General features: G+C 52.1%; 1 protein-coding gene across 1 annotated transcript; it reads left to right on the plus strand.

The window, feature by feature from the left end:
* Nucleotides 1-862: 862 nt before the first annotated feature.
* LOC111534269 (golgin subfamily A member 8S-like) lies at nt 863-10,063 on the plus strand (the record flags this gene model as incomplete). The annotated part of the gene is made up of 15 exons (XM_026450577.1): nt 863-946; nt 2,639-2,758; nt 3,342-3,401; nt 3,583-3,663; nt 4,523-4,561; nt 4,817-4,864; nt 4,953-5,037; nt 5,133-5,242; nt 6,300-6,386; nt 6,493-6,600; nt 6,797-6,884; nt 7,287-7,543; nt 7,779-7,847; nt 9,499-9,574; nt 10,005-10,063. Coding segments are annotated over exons 1-15 (1,371 nt in total), but the record flags the coding sequence as incomplete, so codon positions are not given.
* Nucleotides 10,064-10,273: the final 210 nt, after the last annotated feature.

Consider the following 10,273-nt stretch of genomic DNA (forward strand, 5'->3'; position numbering starts at 1 on the left):
AATCATCAAGCATGCTATGGATTTTCCATTTTTATAGGCTCTGTATCCCAGTTAAGGTAATACTGGTAATTTTTGTACTGTATTTGAAGATGAAAAATATAGGCCAAAATCACAGATCTTGCATAGAAACCGGGTAATGAAGACAGCTCTGGAAGTAAACATAGACACACACACGGACACACATATATACAAGGTACACACACATATATTTTTTAAAGTTTTAAAGCTTTTAAAGCCCCTCCATTCTCCCAGAGTGGACAACCTCTCCCCTCTCTTAGAGTGGGTGGGGACAGCAGTTGCATGGGCAGTTTTCCTTGTGAGCCACGAGTCCCTCTGGACACACGGCTGTCTAGCCATGCCCCCATTCCCTTTCATCTTTCTTTCTTTTTCTTTTTCTTTCTTTTTTTTTTTTTTTTTTGAGACAGAGTCTTGCTCTGTCGCCCAGGCTGGAGTGCAGTGGCCGGATCTCAGCTCACTGCAACCTCTGCCTCCCGGGTTCATGCCATTCTCCTGCCTCAGCCTCCCGAGCAGCTGGGACTACAGGCGCCCGCCACCTTGCCTGGCTAATTTTTTGTATTTTTAGTAGAGACGGGGTTTCACCGTGTTAGCCAGGATGGTCTCGATCTCCTGACCTCGTGATCCGCCCCTCTCGGCCTCCCAAAGTGCTGGGATTACAGGCTTGAGCCACCGCGCCTGGCCCCCCCCCTTTCATCTTTCTAATTGACCAATGGGCTTGGAGCCTTAAGGCCACGCCCCTATTTGGTATTCTACTGCAGCCCTGGTTACGCCTCCTCTGGCTTAGTCACACAGCTGCCTGGTAGGTGACTGGAGGTGTTGATCAGTGCTCGCTGGGATTTTGCTGATGTGGCCCCAACCCCGCCTCCCTCCCCACTCTGCAATGGCAGAAGAAACTCGACAGAGCATATTGGCTGAGGCCAAGAAAAAGGTAAAAACGTACCAGGTCATGGCCCCCCAACCCAGCCACAGATCCCCTCTGACAACAAGACCACTGCCAGAGTCCATACCACTCCTGAGGCACACCGGACTGGGCCCGCTAACCCTGGTGCCTCTGGGCTACCCCCATCAAAGTTTTGTCAGTCAGCCTCACCCCTTCAGCAAGCAGCCCAGTCCCTGCCCTTGCCAAGCACCCCAGGGTGACTTTGGGCGGGTAACTCCTGGGGCTTTCCGCTGCATTACTGGGCCCTCATCTCCTGCTTCCCCAAGCTTGACCTCCCCGGCCTCTTTGGGCTTGCATCTCTAGGGACCTTGGTCCCCCAGCCCCAGGCCCTGCCCTCCAGAGTCATCCCCGGGTGACTTTGGGCTGGTGACTCCTGAGGCTCCCTGCTGCAGACTCTGCCCTCCCATCCTGCTGCCTCAATGTCGACCTCCCTGGGCTCTTTGCACTGGCATCTCCAAGGACCTGGGTCCCAACCTTGTGTTTCCCTCCCCCATAGTGGAGTGGTGACTAGGACATTGCGCTGACGTGGTCCCTCCCCCTCACCAGGAGCAGTGGAATGTAGTGATGTCACAGTCTGCCTAGGAACTGTCATTACTGGAAGACTGGCCTTTGATCTTATGATCCAGTCCCCTAAGCGTTCTCACCCCATTTCTGGTTCCTCTGGTCACAACACAAATTTCCAGCTGAAAGGGGAATGGAGACTGTGGGACCTAGGAGCAAGAGGTTTCAGGCTGCCTCACTCCCTTAACATCGACGTTGACAGGGGGAAAAGCCTACACTTACCCCGTGAGCGCAAAACATTGACAGTATCTCTGGGTGACAATGAGAGAATTGGTTTGGTTTGGTTTTCTCCCAGGTTTCTACTTTCCAGAGAGAGATTTTAACATTTTGTTCTGAGTTCTCCACCTCGTATTCTAATTCTCCATGGTTCTGGGACCAGACTGCCCTTCAGTCAGTGTTCTCTGAAGTGAGATTTGCTCATCTTCTGTGGAATAGATCTTGGGAAACTGAACTTGACAGCTTGAATCTTCCTCATATTATCTCAACCTGGTGTACCTTGAGTGCCACGGGATAAATATGGGACATCTTTCTGAAGCATCAGTTTCCCTTGATTCTCTTGAGATCAGGAGAAAAACATTAATATCCTTAGGGATGACAGTCACAGGTTTCCAAGAGTATCTCAGACTTCTCTCTGAAATGAGGCTTGGGTTGTCCTCTTTCTGATAAATTCCCAGATTTCACAGAAAGGCTGCCTTCTGCCATGAGGACACATTGATATAAAAATTTGAGAGGTACTGGTGCACTTCTTCACACTAACAGACATGTGAGGATGTATGACTCTAAATCACACAGCACAGAGTTCCTGCCTACTTAATGTTTACTTTTCTACCTCTGCCTCTGGTTTTGGTCCCAGGCAGCTGTTGATTCTTCTCAAAAGCCCAGAGCTTGGAGTCAGAAGACTGATTTCAAAGTTCCAGTATCACCTTTTCCTTTCCTTTTTTTTTTTCCTAGCCATGATATCAGTCCCTCTCAGTCACTAAATGATTGTGACAACACCTTGTACAGTTGTTGGTGTCATTAAATCAGAGGTGTATAAGAGTATTTTGTAAAAACTGTAAAGGAGGATGTGGCTGTAGGGGCTGATGGCTCCATGAGGATTACTGCTCTTCTTTCCCACAGTTAAAAGAATATTGGCAGAGAAACAGCCCTGGTGGTCCAGCAGGAGCAAAGAAGAACAGGAAAACAAATGGCAGTAGCCCTGAGACAGCCACTTCTGGTGGTTGCCACTCACTTGGGGATGTGAGTCTTGGCTGACCAGGCTCCTAGGGGCAGGGGGCCCAAGGGGCAGTAGAGGGTAATTGTTAAGACTGTGGATGGACTGTTGGGTACTAGTTAAGAATTCTCGGTTTGAATCCTGCCTCTCCATCTGCTAGGGATATGATTTAGGGTGAGTTGCCTGAGCTCTTTGGGCCTCTCTTTGCACACCTGTATAATAGAGGTGGTATTATTGTTTGATTTCCATTTGTGAGGTTTAAATGAGCTTTGTTAGTGTTTTATGTTAATCCCTAGTACATGGCCTGCTGTAAACACCCAGGACACCCAGGATATGGTCATTGCTGTTTGATTTTCCTCATCCCCAGTCTCAAGGGGAAGCCAGGACAATGAGAACAGCCACTTGCCATCAGGAGTCACTGAAAGGGCCCCAGGGTGGGATGGTGGGGAGAGAAGAACCATGAGAGAAGTTGGCATAAAGGAGGTATGGGACAAAGGGTCCAAGATAGGCAGAAAAGAAAATGTTGCCAGTTGATGGGGAAGAACGGAAGTCAGAGGGCTTAGACACTGAGGGACAGAACATCTCCACGTGCACTCTCATCTCTTGTAGTCAGCAACAGGTATCGACGGAGAGGGCCCTACGTCATCTGCACCCCTCAAGGATCTGGAGGTAAGAGGCTCTGGGCGGAGGGGCAGTGACCCTGCAGGCCAGCCCTCCAACCTCCTCCAACAGCGGGGACTGGGTGCCCCTCTGCCAGCTGAGACAGCCCACCACACCCCAGCCCTAATGATTGTTCTCTCTACCTCTCCCCCACTCCTCCTCCACCTCCTCTTCTCTACATGCACCTCAGAGTCTGTGCCAAGAACTACCAGCAGCCCTGGACTCGAGGTCCGTAAAAATCAATCAACTGAATAACATCATCAAATCTTTGGTAAGAGTCCAGTGGGGTCCCCTGATTCCAGGCTGCCAATCCCGGGCTCCAGTTTCCCCTTGGGGCCCTGAAGAAAGGGACTGGGGGTCCCTGGTGCCAAGTGCAAATAGGGAGCTGGGGCACCCTGACCTCACTTGGAGGGACCCAAGAGCATGCAGCGTGGCTGTTCTTTTGCTGCCCTCTTTGCCGACTCTCTCCTCTCCACACACCCCTGCTCTAGTCCTTGCTACACACGCCCTGGGGTTGTTGCCTCTTGGGGGAGTGCGAGCCTGACTGGTTGTCAGGGGCCCCGTATTTCTGCCATGACTCAGTCCCTAATTTGCTCTTTGATTCTGGACAAGTCGCCTCTCCTTTCTGGACTCGTGTTTCCAGAGGAGGTAGTGAGTATCAAAGGTGTCTGTTAGCTCTGAGAGTCCGAGATTTAAAGGCCCCCTAGAATGGAAACCTCAGGGCCAAGAGCTGCTGTCTGTCCTTTTCCGTTAGCCTATATCTGCTGTGAAGAACCGTACCTGGCCCGTTCGTGCGCAGTAAATGTTTATTGAATGAATGCACTTTTCTAAATCACAAGCGGGCAGAAGGGGGGTACTTTCTCAAACTCCATCTCTAGAGGTTTATGTTCCTGTCCTCTCAAGAGATTCCACATTCAGACTTTGAGTTCTGTGGCTGTGGGCAAAAACCAACAAAGACCCAAATCCTCTGTCCTTGGGAGCTTGAGGAGAGTTGACCAGTTCGTGTTCCCATTGGGTCTGAGAACTTTGCCTTTAAAATCCATTCCTGGCCCCTGCCTACCGCTTCCTGGCCTGGGGAATAGAGTTGAGGGGGGCCACCCTCCGTCACCTTAATTTGACTCTCCCCACAGGAACAACAGAAGAAACAAGTGCAACATCAGCTGGAAGAAGTAATGTGATTTGTTTCCTTGCGACATGACTGCTGGGTTTGGGGGGCACTCAGACGTAAAGGCCCCAGTCTCGCCCACTCCCAACCTGGGGAAGAAGGCTCACCCCTTAGATTGCACCCCATCCCAACAGGGTCCCTGATAACCTGGTCTCATGGGTAGGCCTGTCCTGGGGCATTGGTGGCATTCTGGGGCATGTCTCTTGCTGTGCCATCTCTGCCTCCTCCGGGTAAGAGCTCTGTCTTCCTCTTCCTATAGGAAAAGAAGGCAAACAACAAGAAACAGAAAACTGAAAGGGAGCTAGAGGTGAGTGGAGGGTGTGAAGTTTTCTCTTGTCCTCCGGAGAATGTTTCTTTCCTTCTCTTCCAGCACTTGCTTGGCTTTTCTCCCAAAGGTTCAAATCCAGAGATTGAATAGACAGATAGAGAAACTACATACGGACATGTATCACACGGAACGTTCTCTCAGATACTTTGAAGGTGGGAATCTGGGCACCCTGTTATCCTTCAACCTGGCACTTTGACAGGTCTTTAGGGAGAGTCCTTTGGGCCCCATCTCAACTCTCTCATTACAGAAGAGTCCAAGGATCTGTCTGGCCGCCTGCAACATACAGTGCAGTGTATAGGAGAGTTAGAGCGGGCTCTCTCTGCCGTCCCCGCCACAAAGGAGGAGAAGGAGATCAGTGTGAGTTCAACCACCTGCCCTGTCCTCTGGGAGCCCGGCTTCGCAGATGGAGGAGTCAGCCTAAAGGTCCCTTCTGCAGGATGGAGTGTCCTGCCCAGAAGGCATCATGGCCATTTCTTGCTGCTTTTGTGTCTGGTTGTTAGAGGCAGCCTGGGGAGGAGTCAGCTGCTGTGGGTGAGTTGGGGGGTGCAGTGGGGAGCGAGCACTGGACGCAGAGCTTGGAGGCCAAGTGCCTGCCCTGCCCTTACCTGGCTGTGGTCTTGGCCAAGTCCTAGGTGGGGTATTGGGTACTTGTACTGTGAAGGTACAGAAGAGTACCTTTAGTATGTTACCATTTCTGTAGAGAGGAAACTGTGTGTGTGTGTGTGTGTGTGTGTGTGTGTGTGTATGTGTGTGTACATACTATGATAATATACATAAAACATGTCTGCAAGGTTCATAATAAACTGAGGAGAGAGCAACAGGGTGGCTGGGAGATACTTCCCTTCTTTACCTTCTGAGTTTTGGACTATACGAATGTATCATCCTTCCAGAAAGTAAACAAAAGATTACTTGTCCCCTTCTTATCTGTGCCCACATCCCCAGCAAGAAAAATGGGCTTAGAGAATCGGATAGACCTGGGTGTTCAAATCCCAACTCTGCCTAAGTGATGTTAGGCAAGCATTTAACCTCAAATACTCCATGATTTTTCATGCACACAATAGAAGGAATCATAGTAACTGTCTCCTATGGTGGTTGCGAGGATTAAATGGGATTGCTAGCATGGTACCTGGTGAAGCACTCCATAAAGGTTCAGACAGTGGTAATAATAACAGTAATAACAGCAGCAATATTATCTGATCTTTCTGGGCCTCTGTTAGCCAGCTGTAAATTCGATCTCTTTCCCTGTCCCTTCCAAATTTACTGAGTTCCTTTAAAAACCAGACCATGGGCTTGGAAATGCCTTGATCTTTACTGACCGAGTTGTATATTGAGCCTAGCCCTAGCCCTTTTAAGGGGCACTGTGTGGAATGGCCCGGGCTCACCAGATGGAAACTTCTCACTCTTCACCATCCAGTTCTCAAGCCGCAGTCAAGCACTTACTGAGTGGCAGTTAGAGCAGTCCATACAGGAGAAGGCACGGCTGAAAAAACGCCTGACATGGGTGAGGTTTTGCAGAGGGAGAGATGTGGAAGGAAAATGATCCCAGTGGCCAGGAGCAGGTGAGGACCAGTGACAGCCCTTCCTAACTTCTGTGCCCATTCTTGCAGATGAGGGAGTCGCTTAAACAAGCCCAGCTACAGAGAGATGAATATGCTCAACATCTAAAAGGAGAGAGGGCCCAGTGGCAGCAGAGGATGAGAAAAATGTGGCAGGAGGTGAGGTCTGAGCATTCAGCTCTCCCATCTTAAGATAGGTCACTGGATCTTTCTAAGTGTCTGTAACATGGGAATCGTACAGCCAGAGGTGGTCATGGGTCTGGGCTTTGTGGAGGTCGAGGCAGAGAGGGAGACGGCAGCCTGTCCAGCCACCAGCCCCTCTCTCCAGGCCCCTTTTCCCGTGTGCTTTGGGCAGGTTTGCACCTTGAAGAAAGAGAAGAAGGATGGTGTGCATCGGGTGGAGGAGCTGAAGAGGAGCTTGTCCAAACTCAAAAACCAGATGGGTAAGATGGGGCTGGCATGACCTGGGAGCAGGCCTGGCATCAGAGGGCTATGGGGGGGGCTTAGAATGCCCCACGGAGGTGGGTGGATGGAAGGGCTTTGAGGCAGAGGGAAAGAGGTCTGTGCCGGAAGATGGCAAATCTTGTCATCTCCATGAGCCTGAGTGTCCCCATCAGCAAAGGGGGCCCATTGTCAGTCACCCACAGTGCTTTCCATCTGAAAGTAGTTTGGAAGATTGGCTACCATCCGGGTGCGAGGAATCATTAGCAGTGAGGCCAAGTGTGGGGAGCCTGAGAGGAGCTGTGCACCAAGAGGAGGGTGTTTTTTGTTGTTGTTGTTTGTTTTGTTTTGTTTTTGTTTTTGAGAATCCAGAGGCCCTTATTATTGTCTGCTTCCTTTCTCAGCTGAACCCCTGCACCCGGAGCCCCCAGCAGTGCCCCCTGAGGAGGAGCTGCAGCACCTGAGGAAGGAACTAGAGAGAGTGTCAGCAGAGCTCCAGGCCCAGGTGGAAAACCATCAGCACGTAAGTCTCCTGAACCAGGCACAAGAGGAGAGGCTTCGGGAGCAGGAGGAGAGAATTCGTGAGCAGGAGGAGAGACTTTGTGAGCAGGAGGAGAGACTTCAGCAGCTGGCCGAGCCACAGAGCGGCGTCGAGGAGCTGGTGCGTTGCCCCACCTGGGGAGCCTGCCCTCCTCCCTAGTCCTCCAGGCCTTTGTTTCCGTGAAATATTACTTCTAAAGGCACCTGTGAGCCAGAGTCCTGCTCTGGTGGCTGTGGGAGAGAGGGGATGATTTTTCTAACCTGCCTCCACCCTTCCTGGTGCCATGGGAGGCAGACACCAAGTTCTGGGGTCTCCAGCTGCAGTGGGTGGCTGCTGATTGCTTCTCTCTGTCCAGAACGACAAGAACAAGAGCGCACTGCAGGTGGAGCAGCAAGCAGCGGAGCTACTGGAGAAGCTGGACGAGGTGAAGGAGACAGTAACCTCTGCCCCATCCAAGAAGGGCTGGGAGGCGGGCACCAGCCTCTGGGGAGGGGTGTGCCAGGCCAGAGGCAGCTGCAGCCTGGGGGCAGGTGACCCCAGCACCCTCCAGTGCAGTCTTGTGACTGCTTCTTCCTTCCTGCCTTCTGACTTTTAGAGGTCGGTACCCCTGGGCTACTCCCAGGTCTGGAAATCGTCATCCCAGCTAGAGGCATGGAGCCCCCAGTCATAGGGAAAGACACAGTGGTATAAGAAGCTCCTTATGCCAGGCACAGTGGCTCACACCTATAATCCCAGCACTTTGGGAGGTTGAGGCAGGAGAATCACTTGAGGTTGGGAGTTTGAGATCAGCCTGGCCAACATGGTAACATCTTTACTAAAATTACGAAAACAAACAAACAAACAAAACGGGCATGGTGGTGCATGCCTGTAATCCCACCTACTCAGGAGGCTGAGGCACGAGAATCTCTTGAGCCCAGGAGGTGAAGGTTGCAGTGAGCTGAGATTGCACCGCTGCACTCTAGCCTGGGCCACAGAGTGACACTCTGTCTCAAAACAAAACAAAAAGGCTCCTTAGGTTACAACTGGATTCCAGCCTTGGTTTCACTGGTCACTATTCAAGTACTTTGCATCTCTAAGTTTCTGTTTCTTTTTTCTTTTTTTTTGGAGACGGAGTCTCGCTCTGTCGCCCGGGCTGGAGTGCAGTGGCCGGATCTCAGCTCACTGCAAGCTCCGCCTCCCAGGTTTACACCATTCTCCTGCCTCAGCCTCCCGAGTAGCTGGGACTACAGGCGCCCGCCACCTCGCCCGGCTAGTTTTTTGTCTTTTTTTAGTAGAGACGGGGTTTCACCGTGTTAGCCAGGATGGTCTCGATCTCCTGACCTCGTGATCCGCCCATCTCGGCCTCCCAAAGTGCTGGGATTACAGGCTTGAGCCACCGCGCCTGGCCTCTGTTTCTTTAACTTTAAAAGGAAGTTAGCATTTTCCTTACAGGGGTGCTGAGGATTAAATGAGATAATACGTGGAAAGCACTAGGCCCGTAGCACACTTAGCACATAGTGGTTGGCTCCCACTGCTTTTCCAGCAGTCTGTGGCCTACAGTTTACATGGTGAGAAGAGGGTATGAGATTTGAGCCTGGGGAAGGCGGCATGGGGTTCTAGGAAAGGGAAGCAGTCACGTAGGCCTGGAGTAAGGGGTGAGGGTCCTGGGCAGGTGACAGAGCCCCACAGTGCCCTCGCGACCCTATTAATGGGCCCAGAATCTGGAAGCCAGCCACAAGGTGCCCTCATGCCCAGGGTCTTCCTACAGGTGGAGCTGAAGAGGCAAGAGGCTCAGAGTCTGCAGCAGCAGCCAGACCATTACCTGGGTCACTTGCAGCAGTCCGTGGCTACCTATCAGCAGCAGGTGGCCGCCTATCAGCAGCTGACCTCTGAGAAGGAGGCGCTGCACAGGCAGTTACTGCAGCAGATCCAGCTAATGAACCAGCTGCAGCAGCAGGAATCTTGGGGCAAACCGGTGGCCAAGATTGCCCGCCAAAAGTTGCAGGAGACCCAGGGGAGGGAGCTGCTGAAGACGGGGCTGTGAGGGGGACGACCTGGCAAACTCCGTGCCTTCTCACTCTTTCCTGGCCCCTTAGGAGTGCCTGGAAGTTGCCAGCCACCAGAGCCAGCAGCTGAATGCCCCATTGAACCTCATGGCTCTCCCTGGGGAAGGTACGGGAGACCACTCAGAGGAAGAGGAGAGAGCCCCAGGAGGAAGGGGGGACTATGAGCAGCATAAGATTGAGGAGTTGGAAGAGACCTTTAGAACAGCTGGTCATTATGCCAACTGGGTGCCTGCACTAAGTTTGGCATCAATATGGTGACCTCCTGGGAGCGGGGGGCCACCAAGTTGCCTAAGGATGGCTGAACTGGTCCAGGTCAGAAACGGAGCAGGTCAGAACTCCTGCACTGACCGGTAGTGGGACTGTGCCTGGGTGGTATAGCAAGATCTTGGTTCTTAAAAGAAAAAATAAAGAACAGCAGCTCATTCCTCTCTGGGAAGGGCTGGCTCAGGGTTACATAGTGAGGGTGGGGGCAGAGTTGGGCCCACAGTACCTGCCTTGTTGGGTTGTCTGAGGAGCCCTCTGGCCACCCCCCACAGGAGATGGAGGAGGACATCTGGACAGTGAGGAGGAGGACCTGGAGAGCTGGGAGGCCATGGTGAGCCTGACTCCCCCTGCACCTATTTTGCCACCTTCCTCTCTGGTCCCTCTTAAACCCCTTTATGCTCTTACTTTCCCTGCCTTCTGATTTCTCTGCACCCTCACCCCTTCCGAGAGCCAGTGATCAGACACCATTTCCCCTGTGAGCAACAGGTGCACTCTCTGAGGCCCCAAGGGAAGGGGCTGTGCGCCACCTTTCTGCCCCATT

The sequence above is a fragment of the Piliocolobus tephrosceles genome, unplaced genomic scaffold (assembly GCF_002776525.5).
Source record: "Piliocolobus tephrosceles isolate RC106 unplaced genomic scaffold, ASM277652v3 unscaffolded_21980, whole genome shotgun sequence".
Classification (NCBI taxonomy): Eukaryota; Metazoa; Chordata; class Mammalia; order Primates; family Cercopithecidae; genus Piliocolobus; species Piliocolobus tephrosceles.